We start from the raw sequence: 25,947 nt of genomic DNA, 5'->3' as shown, positions 1-25,947 counted from the left end.
TTATGCTAGGAGCAAGTCATTTGCTGTAATATGTCCTGCCGATCAAGTATTGAGTGCACAAAAGAACATACTTTAAAGAACTTGAACTTTTCTGTTTTGCAAATCCATTTTTTGATTGATCTTAGGAAATATTCTAATATTTTGAAATACTGGATTTTGGACTTTCATGAGCTGTACGCTCTAATCATCAAAATTAAAAAAAAAAACTTTTGAAATGTTTTACTTTACATGTAGGGAATCTAGAATATATGAAAGTTTCATTTTTAAAAATAATTTATAATAAAAAAATGAACTTTTTGATGATATTCTAATTATATGACCAGCACCTGTATATATATATATATATATATATATATATATTTTGGTTTCATGACTTTTATTTGAATGTATGTATGAATGTATATATGTAGATTACATACGATGTAATGTGTTAGTTATTCATGATAGTTATTATGAAATGCTGCTTTTACCTCTAGTTTTATTCAATTTAGAACTATCAAAGCAGGACACACTTAAAAATAGTGGGATGTAAGATCTATAAAGGAGCTTTTTTAAAGGCTTTTTCAAAACGTTCACTGTCTGTCATTACTAATGTCTAAACCAGCTGAGAAATCAAGACAATAGGAACAATAAGAGCGTCTGCTCTGGGAGGGTATTCCTGTTAGGTGTAATATTACTGGCTGATGCTAAATGGTGGTGTGCAATATTAGTAAAACACATCAAAATTAAAGACTACTTTTTAAAATAATTATATTTTATTGTGTGTATATATATACACACACAACTAGCAATGTTACAACTAACCCACATTACTCCTCCAATTAACAATGAAAGATCTAGAGATGCATTTTCAATTTTAACTAAATAGAACACTTTATTTTTGTAGAGACATGCTTGTATGTTGTTGAAATTTTATTTGGTCATAGGTGACTGTCCTCATTTTACACTATGACACAGAGACAGAATATTTAAGTTTATTAAATACAGCACTTGTGGAATGTACCATAAGACACAGTGTACAGAGAGAATTCAAGCTTTGTTGGGGACCAAAAAAATTGTACAAGTCTTTCAGGACACAACGCTTTCAGAGTGACTTTTCTGAAAAGCACATTGCCTTTGGGTAACTGCATGGTCATTTTGTTCATGTTAATCTTTTTAAGATAAAATTAATGTATAATTAATAGTGGTTTAGTGATATGAGTAGATATACTCTGGTATAATAACATGTCTGCTGTAACCAGCAAATTTTGGTTAATATTTGTCATTAATGTTGCTGTGGAAATGTGAATAAGTACAATATTATTGGAGAAAAACATATCTGAGGCAAAATGAAATATTTTGGTGAATCTTCAATCTAACACATTTGAAGGGTTTTGGTAAGATATATGCTAATGCATCAGAACTGACCATGTTAAACAGATTCATGCATGTCTTAAACATTTTAGTGGTTAAACACTCCTGAGCCTGTCCAGTCAAAGTCACTTATTTCATATTGTGCGCAATAGAGATCACAGAGGTAAAGTGATCAAATATACTGTGGAAAATACTGAAAATTGCTATTGTTAGCAGTTTATCAACATGAAAATAATACACATGCCAAGTTCAGATCAAAAAGGCAAAAATTACAGTAACAGACTCATCAAAAATCAATGTAACTGTTTCTGATCATATATTTTAACAAGAGATGTTTGATATGATTCTCAACCACACATAACTAGTGCAAATACAATTGGTTCATTCAAGAGAGCTGATATTTGTGTAGATAGAGAAAGTCAACAATAAATCAACAATAATTTCTACATAAATCAAATCAAATAAACACAAAATACGAACAAAAAGCTGATCAGCTGCTAATCACTGTACATTTTCATTAAATAAAAGGATATGCTCAGTTTATCAATATCATCCATTACAGAAAGCAGATATCAGTAAGTGTCTTCAGTGCTTATGTAAAGTGTTGTCTGGGTTGTAGATTCTCTCTGTCATTTGTGCGTGTACAAACACACACACGCACGCACACACACACACACGCACACACAAATAAAGCCTGGTTTGTCTTCCAAATGGACAAGAGCAGCAGTGGTAACAGGAAAGGCAGAAGCAACATTGAAAGAGAACATAAGCATGTGCTGCCACACACACAGTTCCACATTATGTGTGTCTGCACACGTAGCTGATGATTCAAAATATCTGCTGTTCAAACAGAATTTTTTCAAAGCCTTCAGGTGGAGTATGGTAGAAATCACTGAACTGGCAGTCTATGATGGCACTGTCATCCACTGAGAGAGAACAGATTACAAACATCAACATGACAGTTCATCATATGAATGGCAAAAACATTTTGTGACAGTTTGTCTCTGCAAAGAGCAGATCATAAATCATGAAAAATCTATTTTCTCAGTCCTTGAACGCTTCTATTGAAAGATGCAGCACTGAAATTCTACTGAAATTAACAGCATATTACATTTATTTTAAATTTATTGTTAATGATTTATTGCTTTATGATATGTTCCCTTCAATATAATCAAGAGCGATTTTTGCATTTTGAAAGCTTATTTTTAAACCTTTTTTTTTTTTTTACCTTAAAGGGACAGTTCACCTCCAAAAAAAGAACAATTCTGTCATCATTTACTCACCCGTTCCAAACCTATATGACTTTCTTTCTTCTGCAGAACAAAATTATATTTTGAAAAACGTTGGGAACCAAACAACATTGGAGCTCGTTGACTTTTGTGCTCCACAGAAGAAAGTCATTCAGGTTTGGAAAAACGTGAAGGTGATTAAAAGACGACATATTTTTCATTTTTTGCTGAACTATAAAATGTTAATCACAACACTCGAATGGCGGCTGTAGGGAACGAGTGTCCCACTTTTGAATTAAAAGAGCTAATTAAAATTTTGAAAAAAGGTTTTGCTTTGGAATGTTATTTCATTAGCTGGACTAGCCTGAAAAAATAGTTTTTTAGCATGACTGGAGTTAAAGAAACTAAATAAATGATATCAATGTCAGATTTTATTAAAAAGTTGAAATGTATTATATATAATATAATATTATATGTAATATATTTTAACTCTTCAGTATTATATATTATTATATATAGTACTATATAATATTAGTGAAATGTAATCTTGGCATTTCAGTGGTTGTTACCAAGGTGGGTGGTTGGTTGGGGTTTTAATCACAATGTTAAAATACTATAAAAGAGTTTTATATATAAAAAGTTTTTTTAACATTTGCTTTAGATTAAAACTCTATAATGAATTCAGGGTTGACCCCGTTACATTTTTTTTCTAAAGTGTTTGCTGAATAATATAGTTTCTTAAGAATTCAAACCAGAATAATTTAATTTTTGATTCTGGAATGCCCTGTTTTTCATTGTATATATGATCTGATCCCAGCAAATGTTAAAAATAAAGATGCTTTTTACCCACAGAAGGTTTAAAAGTGTGTTGTTTGTACACTGATCCAATTCATTTTGCCATTTGTTGATAACTTAAGTTACTATGGTAGATGGTTTATTTATGGTAAATCTCAGGGTGGTATGGAACATCCTTCAATCCGTTACCAAGATGGCCACCAAATAAATCAACTTGCTCCAATAATGACCATGAAATGTGCAAAAAATGTGCAGATATAGAAAAAAACGTTGATGTCCTGTATCTGTCACTGATAAAGACACAATACACAACTCACCATAAACTATGGGGAATACAGTCCCTCGAATACCTGAGGCTGGACAGTGCATGCTCTTTCCATTTAAGTACAGGTTCAGTTCCACGTGATCATAGGTCAGGCCCTAAAAACAGAGACACACATTTATGGCCACAAGCAATATATCTTGTACAGTATAAGCTAGCTGTATTCCACAATTTAGCTATTTATCACAATCCTGAATGAAACCAACACACAAACAGAAGCAAAAAAAAAAAAAAAAGTACCACTATATCCCCCTCCTGAGGCAGGCTGTTGGCAGGTAAACGGTTCTTCTCCTCGTTGTTGTGGTATATTGAGCCATCATGTCTAAGTACCAAACTGTGACTGTCTTGACCCAGTGGCACCTGGTTCAAATTCACCTTCTGAGTGGCCACACCGATCCCCCAAACACCTGCATCACAAACATCAGCACAAGTTTACAGGACACAGATATCTTAAGCTATACATACCCATCTAAAGACCAATAACAGAGATTTGGGAGGTAAAATTGTACTAAAATTAATGTCACAATGCAAAACAATTCTAAGGGTCCCAATAATAGGTATATATATATATATATATATATATAAAACCTATTATTGGGTTTATCAGGATCCACTTCATATCAGCTACACACTCAACAACATTCCACTTTAAAGCAAAAATTCATCTGTCTCACAGCTACAAGTTACTACCGTGTTTGCACAATAATTAGCAAAATACTAAAAACCTGATTATCATGATTAACATGATTAATTTCTGACAAAAAGCACTCACCCGTGGACTGGATCTTGAACTCAAAATAGCTCTTGTTCTGGTGTAGAGGGGCGTTGGCGAGGCAGGCTCCAGTTCCACAGATCCGCCTCCCACTTTTCACTATGACCACATCCGTCCCTGGGAAAAAAGGCCGAGCAAACTCTCATGACCACACTGCTACAGCACAAGGTATGTATTTCAAAACGTTTTCAGAGATATCTGCAATGACGAGTCTGAAATGAAACTCACTTCCTGGATTCACTCAACTGAAATAAAATCAAAACAGACACTGGATCTGTCAGCTGTATACTAGCAACTAGCATCTGATCCAGAATAGTTAGGACTACCTGACATGATTGACTATATATTATTACCAACGAATACATATTGTTTATTAAAAAACAGTGATGGCAAACCTAGTTATTAGTTAGTTTGCGTTCTAATCGTTATTTTTAAAAAATAGCATCATCTGCTAGCTTGACACATCTCTTCGTTTTAAATTTAATTTGGTGACTTTTTGTGACCCCACTGAGCAGTGGAAATGACTCTTACCCATGTGATGCGTGTCTAGCTGTACGGTGGGCATATCTTTAAGGGGAGCATGACCCGGTCCGCCATCCCCGCAGCAGCCCAAACAACACGTAAAAACTGCAGCCATTCTAGCGCTGAGATCACCGGAAGTGCAGTTACACACGTCAAACTGAAGAGCGCACAAGCTTTCAGGATAAGAATGGATCTCATGGAAAAAACATTGTTGACTGCTTTCTCGTTAACCACCTCAAGGGGGCGCTTACCGGCTCAGAAAGCCGAGTCCTTCTTAGAGGACAGCATGCAAAACTACATTTACACTAGTAAAAATATTTAAATTAATTCGTTTAAGCGATTCGTACCAGATTTTTGAATGGAAATCCGCCGGTGCAATCTCTATAAAATATAAATATTTTTACAAATCCTTGTCCAGTAATCATAAACGACAGCACCCATCCTGACCAGCGCAGAGAAAAGTATTAGAGAGCTCGTGACGCTTCACCGTCGGTCTGGACTAAATTTACATCCGAATAATCACACTGAGAAACTTCAATAGTTTTTGAATTGAAAATACACAGTATTTATATTTATATTGGAGAATTATTATTTTGACCGCTAAGCTCCACCAGTTTTAAATGCCACATTCAACCTAACAAAGAGTTAGATAATACTCCATTTGTGCATTATTTGTATGATAGGTAAATATCACAATCAAGGCAATGTGTTTAAAGTTCAAAACCAAAATTAGGGCTGCGTTTCCCAAAAGCATCGTGATCTAATTTGGTCATTGGTTGCAATGGTCTTCAAGATCCCAGAAAAGCTTTGAGAACATATCATATTATTGAATTGGATTGGGATAAATTGTTTGCTTTTTTAAGTGTATGTGCCCCCCTAAGTGTATGTGCTTGTTTTATTATCGAATTAATTTACAATAAATGAAAACCATTAAAAAGCCTTTCTAGCGTTTATCCCATTTCTATGACTCGTTTCGCTGAGACTCTCGCCCTCTCGTGGCCAATTACGTCACTGCATGCGTTTTCATCCCTGATTCGACCAATGAGCGCGTCGCCTCGGAAGCCGTTCTCTTCCTGATGGCATGGAAACAGGGGAAGAAAAATCGAGGTCAAAATATTTTGACACGTGACTCGGTAGCGATTGGTTATCGATGCGTCGAGACCCTGACACATGGCACGGGCATATGCGACCAAAGTGGCGTGATGAAGAATCATCCTTGTGCAGAAAATACGGACGTGCTTTTTGGTTGCCTGTGTCTGTAACCCGCCATGACTAGTTGTAAACGAAAACCACGTAGTTGTCGTAGTTCACTGTAGATGAGTTAGGCGTCTGTGTGGGTAGATGATGGGTAATGCAAGTATTGACGTAATCTGTAGAGAAACGCTGATCTAGGGGAGAGTGAGTGCTCCCCCGCAACAACATCATCCAAGAATGAAGGGATCCTCTGCATTTATTTCTCACCGCACAAAACGTGTATTCAACTACCCGAGTCTGCAAACACACTGCGCTACGCGGATATTATGCTGAATGTGGCATTGAAATGTTTGGTTTTAGATTCACTGTTCAATAGCTGTCTGTGCGCATTAGTTTTAACTGCCTGGCCATACTGACTTGACCTGAACTAGTTAAAATTTCCCAATTGGAAAGGGCGAAGTCTGCACAGCAACAAGAGCCATGATTGCGTTGTACACTGCCTAAGCAGCTATAGCGCGCTTCTGGTCCAATTGCTGGTGCTTTCTGACTGCAAAATCTGCCACAGCCGTAGTAATACCTTGACAACCGGACCCGGGCATACCGAAAAACATTTTGACAACTCGACGGCGGGGATAATTTTTTCCAAATCAATACCTTGAAGTTTGTTGGACAGGTCCTCGGATATTCCTGCACGAAAGTTCTCACGCGGGCAATTAAAATGAAGTACTGGTGCACTCAGGAGTCTTCATCATCAGGCAATCTGAACTACTATATTTGGTTAACCTGCTGTGCCTCTTTACAGACTCGCTTGATATGCACTGTAAAATATTGACTGAACGATGCAGATGATATTCTTTCTTACAAAAAAAAAAAAAAAAAAAAAATAGCTTGCAGGAACTGAACACTAAGCTTCTACTGGGATGCAGGTTTCTGTTTTTAAGCCAGTTCGGTTCCATTATTTCTTCACTGTAGGCTCAAAACGCATTCTAACAATATAAAAAAATATTTTTCAATGCAAAAAAAAAAAACAAAAAACTTATATGTGTGGATCTTGGTTTATTGCGCGTAATGTAGTGTCAAAAATGAGCACTGAGTGCTCTAGACTTCACAATCGGTGTGAGATGCACGAGTAAGAAGCTTGCTGAGATGATGAGAGTTATATTGATGTGTCATGCCCCCGACAAGCTTTCATATTGATATCTTTTTCCACTTTAGGATACGATGGAGCTCTTGGAAGAGGATCTCACATGCCCAATATGCTGTTGTCTCTTCGAGGACCCGCGCGTTCTGCCGTGCTCTCACAGCTTCTGCAAGAAGTGTCTCGAGGGCATCCTGGACGGTAACCGGAGCCCTGCATGGAGACCACCGTTCAAATGTCCGACCTGTCGAAAGGAAACCGTGCACAACGGCATCGCGAGCTTGCAAGTCAATTACTCATTACGTGGCATCGTGGAGAAGTACAACAGGATTCGAGTGATGCCGAGGATGTCTCTCTGTCGAGTTCACAGCGGACAACCGCTCAATATCTTCTGCGCCACGGATCTGAAGCTCATCTGTGGGTTTTGCGCCACGACAGGTGATCATAAAGGACACAAGTTTTGCGCGCTGGAGGAGGCGTACGAACGCGAGAAGCTCGCGTTTGAGGACTTGTTTCGCGTCGTGGAGGGCTGGAGGGGCACGGAGGTGCATTCGTGCCTGGAATCGTTAGAGGGAGCTAAGAAGAAAGCGCTGGAGAGGGTATCGCGGGACGCCGATCAAGTCTCAGAGTACTTTGACAAACTTCTGCGCACGCTGGGGCACAAACGGAGCGAGATTCTCTCGGACTTGGAGACTCTGAAGCTTGCGGTAATGCAGACCTTTGACCCCGAGATCAACCAGCTGCGCTCGGCTCTAGAGGAGCAGCAGCGCGCTCTTAGCATCGCCGAATCTTTTCGTTCGCTCTCCGACCCGCTCACTTTCCTCCAGCAGATGCAGGACTTCAGAGAAAAGCTGCGTGTCATTCGGGGGACGCCACTGCCATCGCGGACTGACGTGGACGTGGGTTTGCTTGGCCTTCAGAGCTTCGATGTGAATGAATGGGACCGGGTGCGTCTTGGAGAGGTGGACAAGCTGTGCGCCCCCTACGAGAGCAGCGCGTACCTGTCTTCGCTGCCCCCTGCTGCCGCTCCGCGCTTCTCCCGGGTGATGTGGAGAGTTGTTCTGGTGGTATGTGCGTGTCTCCCCGCGCTGAACTTTCTTCCATCGGACTGTCTCGCTTTGAGCTTCCAGGATAAGGTGGTCGCGCTCAGTGGCTTTTCACTGCCCGGTCCTGGAGAGATTGTGCGCTGGCTCGGGTTCTGCTGGAAAGAAGCGGCTGAGATTTGCACACTACTAACAGAGCTGTGTCGGAACTGTATCTTGGACCTGATAAACACAACATCAGATTTCATCAGCTGATATTATAACTCCGTTCCTTAGGTACTTTTTTATGTACTACAATGTGCCAACCTAGAATATCCCGTAGATTTGTAGCATTGGAAAACGTTAGTTCTTGTCTCCGTTTTTGAATTTGTAACAAAATTACAGTTAGCATTTGTGTGGTATTAAATTGCTCTGATTTTGTCTGTTGGTTTTAAATGGAAAAACAAATGTGGATGGATGGGATACCAATGGGATAACGTTCCCAAACCTTAAATTAAAAACAAATTGCCCTATTCACTTTATAGAGCTGAATAGTTCATCTCCACAAGTTCATTTCGAATACGGGCTGACAGCTTGGTTGAATAAATTATACAGTTTTGTTTAACTAAAAACTAAAAGAAAAAAAGTTAACTAAAAGACAAACTAAAGAAGAGGAACACTTATTCCGATACACTGATATCTTTTATCTTCTCTGTGCGACTTATCTGGATGCTCAAGGTTAAACGTTACGTAACAGTGTCAGGCTCACAGCAGCACAGTATTTCGGTTCTTCAGTAATTCATTTACAATGTTTAAATAGAATAAACTTGCATCCTGTTATATGTTTTTGTTGCTGCTTTAACTCATATTATTGCGATAGCATTTGACATCATGGGAACAATTTGAAATTTTCAGTGCCTAAACAAAAGTTTTCTTTAACATGGCTAATGGAATGTTTTTTTGTTTTTCTGTTGTTGTTGTGTTTTTGGGGGGAGGGGGGGGGTGCAGTTCTTTTATATACTATTTTATATTTCTATTCAAAGACCAGAGCTCACCAATGTCTTTGTAATGTTTACAATTTCACCCAAGAGAGACATGAGATGTGCAAGATTTAACAGTCAGGACTGTTTAGAAAAAAAAGAGAAAAAATTGAAGGTATCCCCGTTTTTCCCACTGTTTAAACAGGAATCCTGAGAGATTCTCGGACTACTCTGTTCTGATATGACGTCACCGCTGGAGCCCTGCGCACGTCACCGAACATATATTTAGCCGACTGTTGCCAGGCGAATTGGGGATGAAAAGTGAAATTACCTACTTCAACCTTCTTTACCAAATAAAACCTTACATAAGAAAAAGTAAATTGAATAACAACGAATTTATTAATAAACATGCATTTTCTGAAGCCATGCATAATGCATTGCCGACAAATAGGAAGCTCATTCTGAAATGGCGCCATGTGTTATGTAACTCCAATTCTTCGATTTTCTCTCTTTTTAACAAATGTAACATTGTGTCTTAATAATAATGACACCATCTTCAATCTACGCATACCCTACCTATCTTGCACCAGTAACTTCAATATTATTTTAAGGAAAAAAGGCAATCCTTCAACACCATTTCTTTTTGCTTTAAACGCTTGTTCTTTCTGTGTTTAATGTTTCTAATGATTCAGTTGTTTTAATAATTTGTTTGTCAATACTCGTCTCTTGAAGGACTCTGAACTGAAAAGCTACACTTTGCATGTTGCTGTTTTTTATTTGTAAAGTTGAAAATTGTTAGGGATATCCAAATAAATTTTCCGTCATACATGTATAAACTATTTAGTTCTAGCATTATGCTTATTTATCTTTAAAATGTGTCAAATGAAATACATGGCATACCTCGGTAACGTCTTATTTGAAGCCTCAAAAGTCTTTTGTGTCTGTGTCCACATAACTAGCAAAATGTGAAATGCATTAGCTTTGTATTATTTTCTTACAGCAAACAAGCGTTTGCACATGATATATACGTCTCCGTTTAAAAAGAACTGAAATACTCCAGATACACGAATTAATATATTCACCGTTTAAATTTCGATTATAAGCCGCATGTCACGCGGTGCATCATGAAATAAAGCGACATTGCATGATGATCAATGATACAGCAACAGGGAACATCTGCAATTAGGTTATAGTTTGTCATATGTTAAATGTCTCAAAACTCCAGGAAAAAGTGTCATATGTTGTCGGGAAAGCAAATAAATAAATAAATAAATAAAATACATAGTGTATTTCTATGAAAAATTCCATATATTAACCTAAAAAAATCCTGCATCTAACATTTAAGGCACTCGAAAGGGCCGTAAGGATTTGAGACTTTGAAACTCATTATTTTGTCTATAAAATATGGAGCGTGACGATCAGCAGCTGTATGCACAGAAAATTTCGAGAGCTGTAAGATAATTTATCTGGACTAACCTAAATTGCCCCGACATAAACACACATACACACACACACACAAAAAAGACGGACCTTTTTTTCCCCTTGGTACTTCTGTCCGAACACACGTTGACCAGTAACTGTAATCAATTCAGGTCATGCAAAACCAGTCTAATCACAATTAAAATTAAGCACCAAAAAAAACAAAAAACGGTGTAGGCTATTCTTTAGCGGACAGTAAAAAAAAAGAGATCTGAATTAAATACACTTTCTTACGGCCATATAAAGAACATCTTATAAGAGGGACTTCTCCATGCATAACACCTAAATAAGTAGGCTAGAAAAAAAAAAAAAAAAGGTAAACGCGGAAAACAGCATATAGGTATTTTGGATGTGATTAAAAAAGGTAGGCTATTTAATAAAATACGTCGCTTACAAATCCGTCTTTATACCTATCAAATCGTGATATGTTAAAAAAATATATATCAAGACAATTTTATGCTACGTCCTGAGCATATGATGCATAGTGACTGCACAATTTTATTTAAAAAAACTTTTCCATTTAAATTGTTAAAATGTGTATGTTTTGCCATAGCCAAATAATAGATTAAAATCAGCTCTGTGCACTGTTCCTATGATCACAGCTGTGCTGACCATCTTTAGTTCATATCTAAAAGCATCATATGACTAAAATGAAGCGTCAGAAGATTAAATCGACATGTGTCAGAAGTGGTCGTGTTACGAGTTAAAGGCAACAACGGTTTAAGTGCTGGCCAATTAAACCAAAAAATAAAACGTCATTTCTTTATTGCCAAGGATACAAGATGTGATAAAAATCAGAGGAAAATACACCATTCAGACATGAAAAACCAGACGCATTTCTGCGTATAAAAGGGTCTCTTATAAAACTCCCCAAAGTTATCTGAAATACATTCACCCCGGCAAAATAATAAATTAATAAATAGGATGATAATTTCTCAAAATACAATATGGCAAGAACAAGATCAAATCGTGGTTATTTAGCCGAGATGATTTAGCCTGCTCATAATTGGGTCTTTTTGATTTCATTTCATAAAATGGCGGAAATTATTTCAATGGCATATAAGACCCGCATTGCGAGATATAATTTTTTTTAGACCTTTATACAATATTTTACAAAAATCATAACCATTTTCTATTGTTTTATAGCCTATAGGCACAGTCACGTAGGTTACATAATCAACGACCTGTACTGTTAACACGAAATGACACAAGTCATACAACTATCGGGAATACTGAAAAAATGACTTTCTCCACACAAGAATTTCGTTGGGCGATAAGCTTTTTAATGTTATATAAGAAAGATAGGCAAATGTCTCCAGTACAAAACTGGAGACATTTGCCTCCATGTTAATATGTCGTCTGTTGCAACTACCGGAATAATCTTGCGTATTGGTTATTATCTGGAAAAAAAGCTGTTAGTCAATTTTGTTAGCTCAGTGTAGTCACCAGAAATAAAGAATACTTTAAAAGAGACATGCATACACGCTACGGGTTCATCCACCAGAAAAATAAAACACATTTCTACAACAGTATTGAAACACAGCAGAGCAGAAAAGCGACCACAAAAAGTAAATCTCAAAACCTCATTTGACAACAGTTGCGCTCCCTGTGAAAAAGTGTTAAAAACAAAAGCTGAACAACAGATACATCGACAAACGGTGCACTACGTTAAAATGAGACAGGTCAGAGGTTTTTTTTTCTCTTTTTAATACCCTTTTTCAGTTTTATTATTTATTTGCATTAACAGAAAATTTAACAGCAGGTTTAGGAAAATAATAGTGATTTCAATAGTGAATATTTAATGAGAAAACAGAAACAAAAAAAGGATACAAGGGTAGAATTATATTTTTTAAAAAAGGAAAACAAACAATGTTTACATAAACATATTTTTTTTCATGAACATTATAAAGAAAAAAAAAAACCAATAAAAAAAAAAGAAAAAAAAAAAAGCTATTTAACTCACGTCCCAAACAAAGCTAAACTCTACATCTCTCTTTACCTTTGACCATTCAGTTTGCTCCGGTGAGGCCTGGATGATGATGTTGGAATGATGATTCAGTCCATGAAGGTATTTCAGTACCAGTGAGTCAGCCACTACCTGCGCCGGCTAGGCCCCGGTAGCTGTGATAAAAAGATGACGTGCATGTGCTGCTTGGTGACTTCTTGCTTCAGCAGCACGAGCAATATTGGAGGCATTGGCCAAGGAGTAACTCCAATATTTACATGCTGCTAAAGCAAGACAACACACGTGCACGCATTTACACACAGACAATCTCTCTCTCTACTGCGTAGGTCCCAGGAATTGATGCTGCAGCACATCACGGCCTGCATCTCTGTATCACCACAAACCATTCTGTGCTGCTACACCATCACCTAGAGAGGGTCCCTCTCTCTCAATCACGCACTCACACCCTCGGCAACATGACCAAGCACTGCCAGAATCAGAGCGAGTGACTCCTCTCCTCCCTCTCTCTCTTTCTCTCAGCAGGGCTTGAGGCATTCCAGGACTCCATCTGAAACACAGAAGAGAGGAGGACGCTTGAGTGAGAACATACACACAGCAGCTGGACGTGATGCTGTCAGTTTGCAGTAAAATATTTCAGTGTCTCCTGTGTTTGCCAGCAATCTATTTGCATACAATAAAAAGTGGCAGTGCTACATTTGTGTGCAGGACCTGGTAATGTACAATTAAGTGTTCAGGAAATACATACTTGAGTGTATTTTTATTTTATTTCATATATGCCTATTAAGTAGCTTACATTTCTAATTTTTTTTAAAAACATACATATAAAAAAAAAAAACCTTTAACACAATAGCATACATACAGCTTAATGTATGCTTTTCACACATGAATGCACACTGAATCTCAGAATTTTTTGCACTTCAGTAAAATAGCACCTATAAAAATCAGTACTAATGTTATGGGACGATTATGTCTGATTATTTAAAAGAATCATCATTCCCAGTGGGTCCTGTACTGTTGTTTTGGCATATTTACATTTTATTATATTTTGAAACAGGGCACAAGAGACAACTGAAAATAATCCTTTACAACAGTATTAAATAGTAATCAAAATTGTATATTTTGCATCACATCCTCCACAGGCTGGGCTCTAATATGGAGATCGTTGCAGACACACCTCTCAGCAAATTTCCTGCATTATACTAAAACCTTTCCTCTGGCTACTCCGTCAAAAAATAATTATATTAAAGGAAACAAGCAACTAGAAATATTGTCTTCTAGACCAGACTGGATTTAACCTTCACGACAGTGATTCAGCGCTGACAACATCCTGCCTCGTAGTCATCTTCAACAGCGGGAACCAACCGACCTGCCACCAGCTTCCCAAAGTGCTGTCCCACAACAGAATACATCTCATGTGAACACACCTCAACTGTGCTAAATAACATATCTCTACTTTCTGAATCAATCGCTGTGCTCTGAGCCTTAAGTACAGTTATGCTAAAAAAATCTAATGCTAATGTTTACAAAGTCGAAATCTGTATTTAAAAAAAAAATCTGAAGTACTGATAGTAATAATAGATATATTTATTCAACCTAAATAGAACGGCAAATACAGAATCTTAATAACCAAGTATTTTCTTTGACACACAAGCATTGTAACGACTTAAAATTTCATAAAAGTAAAATACAATTGTGTTGAATTAAATTCTATTTTAATTAGAAATTGGAGAAATGTAGTACAACACAATAACTCAAGTACATTTTCATGCCCCAGATCTGCAGTGAGTGTACTAAATAACATACCATTTTACAGCCAACAATACCAATTGTAATGAACCGAACATATATTATATGTAGATGTATATATATATATATATATACACACACATATATATTTTTTGCATCTTTGTTAGTATATTAAAATATATTAATTATAACAAACATATTAACTGAAGCATCCGTTTATTATGAGAATTGAGGTGTAACACTGACACCAAGGTTACAACCTGACTAACATAACTATGGAATTTGGGTCAATGATCCAATATGGATTCACAGCCAAGAAACAGCCATTGTGATAATGCTACAATATTTGTATATAATGCTTAGCTCCTGATGAAGTCACTGACTTTGTTTTCAAAATTTCCTACACTAGTTTTTTTTTTTTTTTTACACGATTAAAAAAAAAAAAAAAAAAAAAAAAACACACACACACACACAAGAGTAGAAGAATTTTCCAAAATTAGCCAGTTAAGTTTTTTCACTCTAACAAAACCTAATGCCTAATTGTGATGTCCAAGACTGACAGGAAAACAACTAGACCCTTTCTCACACTATATGGCCAGTGCTACAGTAGCCTGTAAGAGGTAATAACCTGCACTTGATATTGACAACAAACTTGTAATTGCTTCTAAACAAGAGTTGGCATCTGATTTTCCCCCACAACATTTACTTGAATTAACATACATCAGAGGCAAGAAATACAAATAAAACCACTACAGGCATTACTAATGAATTTACACTTTCAAAGAAGCTAAAGTCAACCCACCAAGGCCTGAGAAAAAGGAGTGAATTCAATACCATAACAGACAAATATAAGTAATATTAAATAATATAAATAAAAGTTTTACACTCTGCTTATGCAAACAACCACAGTGTAGATCTAAAGCGGCCACCTCATTGCTTGAAGGGGATTTTTAAGCCTTAATACCATAATGGCTTGCCAGATGTCAAATGCTGAAAGTGTCATTTATTGGGTATAGAGCACCTAAACTGCCTAGTTGTGGTAAAAATGTGTTTTAGCCATTCTCTTAAAACAATTAACACAACACATAAATTAAATTGCAGATATATATTATTACCTTGAATTGTTGTCTGGTTTCTGACATCACAACCAGGAAAATTCTAGAAAAAAGGAGAGAGTCATCAAAATACAGACATTATGTTAGTAGCTGCAGTTCTAATAATCTGATGTAACAGACAGCAGCAAAACTTAAAACCAGATACATATATAGTTTTAAAAAACATACACCTTTAGTTTTTAAAAAATTAAATAAAATGGATATGCCTATAGTTAATGTTACAATGTGTCTGTTTGTGTGTGTATGTGAACGTTGCTGTCAACTATGTGAGCGGATGTGTGTGTCTTTTCTGATATCACTACAGTGTGTGAGGTGTAAAATATTATGTTATTCAAGTCAGTTAAACCTCAAATGCACCCATAAAAATACATTCCCTTCAAAGCAACAAACAATAATAATAATGATCAAAACTATTGTTGGCCTATGAATTATAAGACATGAAGTATAAGACAGAAACTGTTTCTGAAATTTACATCTAATACCTCATATAAGTTTCTGTCTCAAAAAGTGCCTTAAAATTTACAAGACATTTTTAGAAAAAAAAATTATGCATGTGCCTCATATGTGAATCCGAGATGTACATGTAGCACAAAAACAGAGACTGATGAGAAAACGTTTTTCCCATTCCTTTCACTAACTCCCCACATGTCTCTTCCTTCTCTCTCACACACTCACACACACTCACACACACACAGCAGGCCTTATGCTAAGATATTATAAATGAGTATCTTCACAGGAAGCATCTGACCACATGAATTTTTATCATGGAGAAAAAAAAAGACTCAGTCACACAAAAGTTATCAGACAACTATCAGAGCTGAAAATGAGACAGGAAAAACAAACATTTTGAACGACTTTGAGTAACAGAGCAGGTCAAACAAAATACAGCCTGGTTAGACAACTCAAACTTCATAAATCAAACAATTTCAAAAATATGTTGGGTTATTTTTTAAGACTTAAAAAAAATATATATTTTAACTGTCACCATCAAAAGAATATTAAAAGTTCTTTCAACTCGATATTGTGTATAGTTGGCCTAGCCTCCATTTTGGTGTTTAATCTTGTGCACTAGCAACATCGTAATCCCACAAGATAAAGGCGCATTATGTGCACCATATTACACTATAATTTTAAATCGTGCTGTAATTATATAATTTGATTATATACAAAGCAGTGCATCAGCACATAACTCTTTGATAACCTAGAGAGTGGTCATGTGTATTTGTGTGTGTGTGTGTGCGCGCGAAGAGGGCCGTCAGAGCCCCTGAACAAGTCTGTGTGAGTGAGAGGGGGTGTGAATGAATGTATAACATTTAACCTCTCTCTGCTTGTATTTTACTGAGCTCACATGACCTCAGGGTCAAAGGGTATCACCTTCCACTCCTCCATCAACATCAGCATGTGACACGCTCACACACTCCGAGAGACTCTGCCTTATGCAGGAAACCCTCCCACATAATTATTTTGTCAGTTAAATGATCAAAAGAAAATATAGCAAAACAACAAGTTTATTTTATAAGTATAACTTAAAACCATTGAAACAGGAAACTTTGTATATATACTTATAATAAATTTTAAAAATAATAAAAAAGATGAATACTTAATTACTTCTACTAAGTTCAAAGAATCCACACATTATATTCAAATTCAGACCCTGTAAAGTAGCTACACTTCTGCACTTGTATTAATGAGAGCAGTGTGTGTGTGTGTGTGTTTGTCTCTCTCAAACACATTTTCTGTAATCTTAAAAAAAAAAAAAAAAAAAAAAAAAACCTGTGTAAATATTTAGTCAAAGAAAGAATGACAGCAGGCAAGCCTGCACACCTGTATGGCACCGCTGCACCTGAGTACAGACAGAACTACACACAGCAACACACACCTGTGCCCTGACTGCAACCTCTCACTGTTACACACATGCATTGATCAAAGAAAGCTCTGCAACACTGCAAACAGCCTGTATTCACAACAACTTGCATCCAACCCAAACTTAAACTATCATTAGCTAGAGGGATGCTATAAACTGTCAATATCAGAGCTGTAAGTCTCAGAGTAAGGGCTGGCTTGCTTAAACTAAAACAAAAAAAACAACAAAAAAAACATCTCAAATACACACCACTTTCCCTATAATCATTAAAAGAGCGTGGGTGATGTCAAAGAGACATTCTGTGTGCCTGTGACCACACATTTGTTACTGCACATCACAATGGGTCAAGACAAGTACAACACTAGGGTTTATATTTATTAAAATAAAAAAATCAAATAAAAAAGTTGTCTTGTCATGTCACCACTATTGCACTGTTAATACAGTCATATTACTACACTCAATTTGGTGAACTCAGAAAATCCTGGCATGGTGTATATGATAAAATTAACATGCAGTATCTCATAAAATTACCCGCACAATTAACTGATTAATAAGCCCCATATTAAAACAGAGTGTGTATACTACAGCCTCTGGTCAGGAGATCTTAAGTGTAAGTCTTCATTTCCTGCAAGTTCACGTTTACACACTCTCACAGTTGTAAGCATACAAAGCATGACTGACTCAGTGTATTCTTGTTTTTTTTAACTAGTTGTTTAATTCTGTACTCTGCACAATTTAACTTCTTTAGTGTGGTGACTTTTGTTTTCACAACTCTCAGTAGAGCTGACAGAATAAAAATTCAGCTTCTCCCAAAATCCAGCCCTGGACACAACAGAGAAATGTCACAATGTCTTAACATGCAACAAATTTAAACTGTTTCATAAAGTTTCAACTGCCCACATAAAAACCATGTCATCCATATCATCATATTATCATCATTATTTTTTTTTTTAACAAAAATGCAAACAGGATTTTCAAGTGAATAGGCACTTAAGTATAAAAAACCTGTAGGTGGAAAACTGCTAGATTCTTTCAACCTAAATGAGCAAATATAAGTGGGTAAAAATATATCTCACAATATATTCCAGTGTAGATGATAGGTGCATATAAACTTCAAGTGTAAAGAGTAACCTGCCTAAAATAACCTGTAAGTTAATTGATAACACATTTGGATGGCAATAGATCATGGGTATTCTCAGTGTTATGGAGTGCATTAATTTTAACTGTGTGTGGGATTAAGTTTTAAAGTGTTTCCAATAGTGAACTTCTTTGAAAATATAGATAATACAAAGTAATTTACAGAACTTACTGTTGGTTATATTTTAAAAATATAACTACAACAGTTATGACTAAAATGTTTCTGTGCACTGTACAAAACCAAGCGACAAAAAAAACTCTGTGGGGCATTTGAGTGGGTGCATGACGTGTCTGTTGATTAAACTGCAATGTTGCGAACATGATAAAGAGATCGTTGTGGTTTACTTGTGGGGGTTTCCCTACGGTCCCAGGCAGGATCAACTCATGGGAAGAAAAACTGCCAGGAAAAAAAAAAAAGAAAAAAAAAAAAAAAAAAAATACACAACACACTTAAGAACTGATGTGAAAAGACACTAACAAACAATGTTTGGTATTGGGCTATACTGAGCTGACTACGTTAATAAAACAATAGCAATTAAAAAAATAAAAACTGACCAAGACGGGAACTGTCTCAATATTCCAGGAAGAGGCAGACTGATAATTTTGACTCTTACACTGGCCACTATATTGCAATTTTTTGGCCAAGTGAATGTGCAATTCTAATGTGCAAAAAATTAATTACAATGGCACCTTAAATGTAAATTCTTGGTCACAGTAACATTTAGACTAATATTTTGAGCCTAGTCATTCTATGCTCGAATGTGTCTTTTTTTTTCATAATATAAGGTTTCTGTCATAGGAGCAATGCTGGTATATGGTGTAATTTGTGTCACTTTTTTTTTTTTTTTTTTTTGGTGAATGCCCATTAAACAACTCACTTCAAAATAACTCAAACTATGTTATTTAAACAAAACCAGACATTATTTAGATCTGTATGCCATTGAACTAAAAAAAAAAAAAGTTTAACAATCTATATTAAGCCACATGTATATACAAGTGTGCAACGTATTTTAAAGTATTTAACAAGTGAATAATCAGAAATATTACAAAATCTTATATCTATGTTTTATAGCTACACAAATGGCACATAAAACTAAGATCAGGTAAAATTCTATCAAAAAGATTAAAACTGATTTCTCTGAACTCACTTGCCCTGTTTGGGCTTTAAGTGACCCTGGGTCTCCGCTGGGTTAACCTTTCATGACATCACATGACATGGACAGGCCTTTACATCAATCAACAAAATTAGGAGGTCAAAGCATCATGGTAATGACTTCATGACCTTTCTGCATGTGACCTCTACATTAGACAGAACAAAACTACCCGAAGTGCTGCTTTCCTTGAGGTACAGAGGATTAGCTATGGAATCGAGTTCAATGTAAGAAAAATGTCACCAATACTACTTTGAAAACAGAGACTGAAGAAAAATACGGCGCTATTATAAGAACTGAGGTGCACACGCTTACAAAAAAAGGCCGGCAAAAGCAGCGACTGCCGACCCAAGATCACTCTAAAGATGATTAGCTCTCGCTGCAATAGACATAAAAGTTTATTTTCCACTAACACCTAACACAATTAATATGACGAATAATCACATTTTACCATTACACAACTAGGCCTTAAATTATCTGACAATGCAACCTGGTTATGTAATTTCAATTTATAGGCCCGCTCGTATAAAAGTATGAATACGTGTCCATAACATTTAGTGTGATAACAAGGGTTTCAAATTGCAAAGGGGAAATGTAACCGAGTTAAGACAGAATAGCGTGGTACAGTAGACCAACACATTGTGACGTGTTTTTACGATCGAGAGATGATCTTGTTCTACAAACTCACTTTCATCTCTTCTGCGTTTCCGTCTCCATCTCCCATTTACTTTTGTCAGAGTTTGTGCTTTTTACACTTTAGGAGATGGCAAATGTTTGCTATTTTAATACATTTACCACACACACACGCACAAAGCATAAATCTTTATTTTCATGGTTACTAAACAAAAAGACGTTTTATGCAAAATGTTACTTACCGAAAACACCTGAACGTTCATAATATTTGTAAATCCACAAAAAGAAAGTTTGCAACTGAAAATTCTGACGGCGCACTGTTTTTATATAGTTCGTGCAAAAAAACGGAAAAAACAAAAGGCACTCTGGTCATCGTCGCTTTTTTTTTCGCTGAAAGAGGAACAAAAACTGTAGTAAAGAATAGGACAGTGTTGGTCGGTGTGGCATCCCGGTTTATCGCTCACTGATAGGCTGTCGGGCTCGCCGGCCGTCTCGCTCACATCACCAATCCCGCTCAAACTTAACGTTTAAAAAATGCACAAAACCACCTCGCTCCACCAAACAACCCACACCAATTTATTCGTCGTAGCCTGCGGTAATTTTCCGAATTTTTATCGAATTTTCAAGTCATCCACGTATTTGTTGGATTTTTTCGAAAAATAATACAAAATATATCGTTTCCACAGCGCGGCTCCAATCGGACGCCCCTTCTTGGCTGGAGATGCTAGCAACATTAGCCTGCTAGCTCACTTCAGACTCCACTATTTGTTGTCACTACACATCGTCTTTTGTGTACGCTGCATCCATCCACCGGGAAACAGCCGCCTCAAATTTGTGGTAGATTTCAGGAAAAAAAATCTCTCTTTGTTCTCTGGAAACAAACAGGAAAAAGTGCCCCCTCGCTCAAATTACTGGACTACAGTACGGAGCCTCTCTAGGCAGCTGCTGTTGCTGTAGCTGCTCACTCGAAAATGGCGCCGAAAGCTCCAGTCTTCATTCAAATTGGCCGGAGCCTCCCCCTGCCCGCATTGGGCATGCCGGGACCTAGAGCACCGCGCAGGATTGGTCGAGACAAAATGCACCCTCAAACCGGCTAGCAACCCAGAACCCACGCATAATATCCTTACACGGCCAACAGAGCACGGTTTAACTGTAGCTCTGCCAGTCTGTGTTTGAAAAAGCGATTGTTACCAGTACAATCGCGTTCACACCATTGATAGTTTTAGGTGTACTTACGTGGTTATTTACAATATATAGCTTGGGGGTTTCAATTTTAGATACGTTTCAACGCTATGTCAAGGCTAAATCACCCTATAAAACTTGATTTAACGCTAAAATGAACATGAAATTAATCGTCTGCTGGAGCTTCGGTTTCCTAGTACTACAGTGAGCGTTTTACCACGCGAACAATCTTTATTATTTTCCGTCATTCGTGTTTTTTAAAAGAAAATGAAACGCTATTGCGTTTAAAATTCATTTATCAAGACCAAGTTTGAAGATGAATGCATTTAATGAACGGAACGTTAGTCGATGTTTCCCCTGAAGACGAAACAAACGACCACACTGCAAGTAGCTTGACAACAGAGCCTGCGCTTTACTACAGCAGCAGACAGCGAGAGCAACTGCGAGCTGCGTCACTCACACCACCAGCAGCGTGAAGGTTGATTGGGAGAAGAAAGAAACTGCGCCCCATCTGTCAAATCCGCCCCTTTCTGATTACTGCCGACTGCATCATTCGGATAATGACTTAAAATTTGGCACCGCTTTGTGACTATTTGACCAGCAAACCCCGATGATTCGTTTAGGAATATCTGGTGGTTATGTGACTAAATTGCTTTCTAAACCACATCCTTATTTTGCAGGCATTAACTGCAACTGTACAGACAACCACTATCTACCACATAGTGCTATATATGTTAAAGAAAACACGATGGCTTTATTCCTCCTCAGTCATAAACTGCCCACCTTTTTAGCTACAATAATTGGGTGGCATCATTGAATCATGCATATTTCTTATTTTTAGACACACCCACATACTCACATGCCACTGTTGACATAAACAAGCATGAAATATCTGCTTGTGAGTGTTCATACATACGTCAACACAACAAAATGCGTGTGTGAAAGTGTAAGGTGTTATAAATGGATGTAGACAGTGGGGAAAGGAACTGACTCCTCGTTTTATTTAAAGATACACTGTAAAAGACAGGAAGTGCATGTGTCAGCAAAAGAAAATAAAATAAACTGTTCTATACTTATCCACCATGGATGACTAGGCCGAATGCTACAACTCTGACCTGTGCTATATATGTGTACACCTCATGATCCTCTTTTTTTTTTTATATATATATTTATGGGCTTTTTGTGCCTTTATTTGGAGAGGACAGTAGAGAGCAGACAGGAAAGCATTGGGCAGAGAGGGGGGTAGGATCGGCAAAGGACCTCGAGACGGGAATCGAACTCGGGTCACCATGAACTTGAATGGTCATTATTATTGTTATGATCTATTTACTATTTACCCATGCTATATAACAAAACCCTTGTTTTAAATCAGTTTTCAGTTTTGTTTTGTTTTATTTTTTGGTGTGTGTGTGTGTGTGCATACACAACTTTAGGTCATCCGTGTTAGTTCCACCCCACCACTTTGAACTGCAACAAAACCTCAGAGTATAAGTTGAAGCATGTCATAAGCCACTATTTTCCTCCCACCATCACAATAGGTGACTAAACATCTGAACAGTATCACCCCCACCCAGAACATTCATATTCCCACCAAAGTTACAGTCAAGACTCAGTCTTCTTCTTTCTTTTCATTCATCCACCTCTAGGCTTATTAATGAAATTACTTAGTACTTTAGGCTATTTAACAAAATCATATAGCCTAACTTTTCTTCTTCCTCAGTGACCAACTTTACATTTATTAACCACTACAGATCATTTATTAACCTTTCATTGTAAAGAATTAGTCAATTGTTCCTATGCTTTTAAAATGCTGAAAGAACATGGTTCGTGTTTTGATCCGTGACAGTTTTTATATATATATGCATATATATATATTTATAGGCTATATTTTATCAGCGGTGAAACTAATAACAAAGCGCACTGCAGGCAAGTCCAGACAAGCGCGTCAATCCTCACGGATGTCCCGCCCCTCAAAGGCAGTCCTCCGATGACGTAACTCTTTCCAAATATAGCGTGTTGCCGAAGCAACCGTACCAAACCATTGGTGGAGCGCTCTGTCAGTCTCGCAACGTCATGAAGCTAGTGTTATTATTGTAAACAGGGTGCTTACTTTCCACGGGCTCTCGGGTCCCGAGCCTTTGCTACGCGCTTCTTTGTTCACTGCATGAGAAGATCAACACGACAAAAGACTACTTACGAAAACACTTTGTACACGTTATAGACCTCCTGTAATCGTATATGAACAAAACAAATAAAAACCGAGTAGTTTAATGCCGTTCTCAGTAAAACCTGTTAGACACTTTAAAATGACACGACGTATCTCGAAGACAGCCGGTAACTTATGCATAGCAAATGTTGCTTAAGTTTTGACAAGCAGCGTGTTTTTTTAGATTGAATACAGCGATGTTCAGTTCACAGTAACGCTCTTAATTCACTGAACGCTTGAACTTTTTAGAACATCAACATCATGATGTAAAAGCAGCGATCCAGTTGAGTCAAAAACTTTTCAACAATAGTTCGACGCCGATAGCTTGCTTGACGAATGTTGCCACTCCTGCGCATGTGTTATTGTTTCAACAAAAACACATTTCACTTTCCCCTTTTAGCCTTACTATGCCACTGATATTATACCTCACAAAATGCTCAAAAATCTATTAATTAGCCTAGTTACGCCCATTCACAAAGCGATGAGACTGATTAGAAGCTACATCAAAGTCGATATGAATGGCACTTACCAAAGCTCTGGGGAAAAAATGAGGATGAAGACATCACTTGACTCTAGGGGGATGTTCAAATAACTACCTTCTCAAGCACGTTAACAGGTTATTTTCAGTTCGCATCACAGTTTCACCTTATTTACTAGTACCGTTTCACAAGGTATCGAGGAAGTTCTTCTTTTGTTCCAGTATTTATGCACAGCGTCAAAGTTGCGCGTTGAGGAGGCGGAGCGGTAGCGCTGCGCGAGAGGAAGAAAAAAAGACCAAGCGCCAGCGCTCGACCTTAGATACTCAAGACTCAAACCCTGCGACCCACACTGGATCAGATTAGGTCACGTGCTGGCTGCAGAGTGGCGACCGAGTCGGATGTCATAACTGAAAACAATCCTGATCTCGACGACATAAGTCCGGTGTTCCGCAGCATGGCGCGCGACCGAGGCATTACCTTTAGCTGCCAGAGATGCCAAGTGTCTTACTATGATCCGCTCAAGTGCACGTTTACAGATGACTCTTCTTATAAATTGCTAAGTCTCCTTTCAATGTGAGGTATTTGATTGAAGTTATGATAGAGGTAAGAAACTTAAATCATGAACAGATTTGAGATTTCTTCCAAGTGACAGCTACTATAACAAAACAATAACAACAAAGTAATCAAAGTAGCATAAGTATTTTTTGGTGCATTTTCTGTCAGCAGCCCATAGGCTAATAAAGAAAAAATACATTGATTTTAAAGTTTTTCTTTTTTCTTTTTAGTATGCACCTGCATAAGGGTATTTGAGGATACATTAATGTTTTATTTTTTAAAAAAAAGTATAAAGAAAGAACTCACTGTGATTTGAAACAGCTACATTCTGCTATTGGCTGGTGTTTGATGTGTCCAACTGCATTAGAGCAAATAAAGCCTGTCAAATATCATCTGCTGAGCCCCACTTTGGTTTGGATGCGTGGCACGAACGTTCACCAGTAAATAAAACTGCTTAAGCACATGTGCTTTCTGCTTTAACAATTTCATATTTGAACCTATAATGGTATAAAAAAAAGTTTAACATGGTTCATATCAAGGATGACATGTTTTTTTCCTAAGGCAAATAAGCACTTTTCACCTTTAAGTATTTTTTATTTTGTCAAACACAACTTTTATGGTTATACAAAGACACTGACTTCGAAACTTAGGGTTAAAATGAATCCAGCTGCTGTAAACTAACAAGGTATTCGTACAATTGATTCATGCTAAATGTTGCTTACAGTGTGAATATTTTATTTGAATAGTTTTATTTTGGATGGCACGTGGCGTTTAGGAAGTTAATTTGAAAGTGGGGCTATTTATAACAAGGAAAAACACACGGCCTGTTGACACAGCTGAGGTGAGGTTTTCAGCATTTTCCAACCTTCCTCTACTCACTCTCAAACGAGCAAATACAGGCGGACGATTATCACTACGTGACTGTAAAGTGATTTTGGGATTTGGGAAAATATATAAACAGGTATCCATCAAAATAGCATGTTATCTAATAAAATAACAATCATCTAAACAATTAAGGCTAATGCATTTAATATTTATGCCGTTCCACCAGTGAAAACAGTCAGATATTGCCTGATTTCGTTAGGATTATCGTTATTTTAGTGATGA

At 37.0% G+C, this 25,947-nt stretch overlaps 2 protein-coding genes and 1 long non-coding RNA gene across 6 annotated transcripts; 1 reads left to right on the top strand and 2 right to left on the bottom strand.

Annotated features, from left to right (window-relative positions):
- Nucleotides 1-960: 960 nt before the first annotated feature.
- On the bottom strand, nucleotides 961-5,170 carry spryd7b (SPRY domain containing 7b). Its single transcript, XM_051905665.1, has 5 exons — nucleotides 5,003-5,170; nucleotides 4,472-4,588; nucleotides 3,940-4,106; nucleotides 3,695-3,797; nucleotides 961-2,279 (listed from the first exon to the last, which is right to left on the bottom strand). Exons 1-5 carry the CDS (start codon nucleotides 5,106-5,108, stop codon nucleotides 2,182-2,184), a joined length of 591 nt encoding a protein of 196 aa, XP_051761625.1. The 5' UTR covers nucleotides 5,109-5,170; the 3' UTR covers nucleotides 961-2,181.
- On the top strand, nucleotides 4,491-13,519 carry trim13 (tripartite motif containing 13). 4 transcript variants are annotated; one of them, XM_051905663.1, is made up of 3 exons: nucleotides 4,491-4,639; nucleotides 7,403-8,644; nucleotides 13,292-13,519. In XM_051905663.1, the coding sequence occupies exons 1-2, from the start codon at nucleotides 4,616-4,618 to the stop codon at nucleotides 8,621-8,623; spliced, it is 1,245 nt and encodes a 414-aa protein (XP_051761623.1). In that variant the 5' UTR covers nucleotides 4,491-4,615; the 3' UTR covers nucleotides 8,624-8,644; nucleotides 13,292-13,519. The 4 variants fall into 4 exon arrangements, with proteins under 4 accessions (XP_051761623.1, XP_051761622.1, XP_051761621.1 ...); XM_051905662.1 differs by lacking the exon at nucleotides 13,292-13,519 and adding an exon at nucleotides 9,533-12,756; XM_051905661.1 differs by lacking the exon at nucleotides 13,292-13,519 and having other exon boundaries at nucleotides 7,403-12,756.
- Nucleotides 9,328-21,442, bottom strand: LOC127518680 (uncharacterized). Its single transcript, XR_007931610.1, has 3 exons — nucleotides 20,661-21,442; nucleotides 15,634-15,676; nucleotides 9,328-13,319 (listed from the first exon to the last, which is right to left on the bottom strand). It is a non-coding gene; the product is annotated as an uncharacterized LOC127518680 (long non-coding RNA).
- Between the last annotated feature and the right edge of the window lie 4,505 nt (nucleotides 21,443-25,947).

This window comes from Ctenopharyngodon idella, chromosome 9 (genome assembly GCF_019924925.1).
Source record: "Ctenopharyngodon idella isolate HZGC_01 chromosome 9, HZGC01, whole genome shotgun sequence".
Lineage (NCBI taxonomy): Eukaryota > Metazoa > Chordata > Actinopteri > Cypriniformes > Xenocyprididae > Ctenopharyngodon > Ctenopharyngodon idella.
The sequence above is the reverse complement of the archived record's forward strand: the minus strand, read 5'-3'. Positions and strand labels throughout refer to the sequence as shown.

Bases quoted from the DNA above. Each gene is read 5' to 3' on its own strand.
- spryd7b (XM_051905665.1), bottom strand. From the start codon at position 5,108: ATGGCTGCAGTTTTTACGTGTTGTTTGGGCTGCTGCGGGGATGGCGGA. The intron at 4,589-5,002 runs GTAAGAGTCATT...CTTTTTTCCCAG, and splicing joins GCTAGACACGCATCACATGG to GGACGGATGTGGTCATAGTG. The intron at 3,798-3,939 runs GTACTTTTTTTT...CTCTGTTTTTAG, and splicing joins CTCAGGAGGGGGATATAGTG to GGCCTGACCTATGATCACGT.
- trim13 (XM_051905663.1), top strand. From the start codon at position 4,616: ATGACCACACTGCTACAGCACAAG. The intron at 4,640-7,402 runs GTATGTATTTCA...TTTCCACTTTAG, and splicing joins CCACACTGCTACAGCACAAG to GATACGATGGAGCTCTTGGA.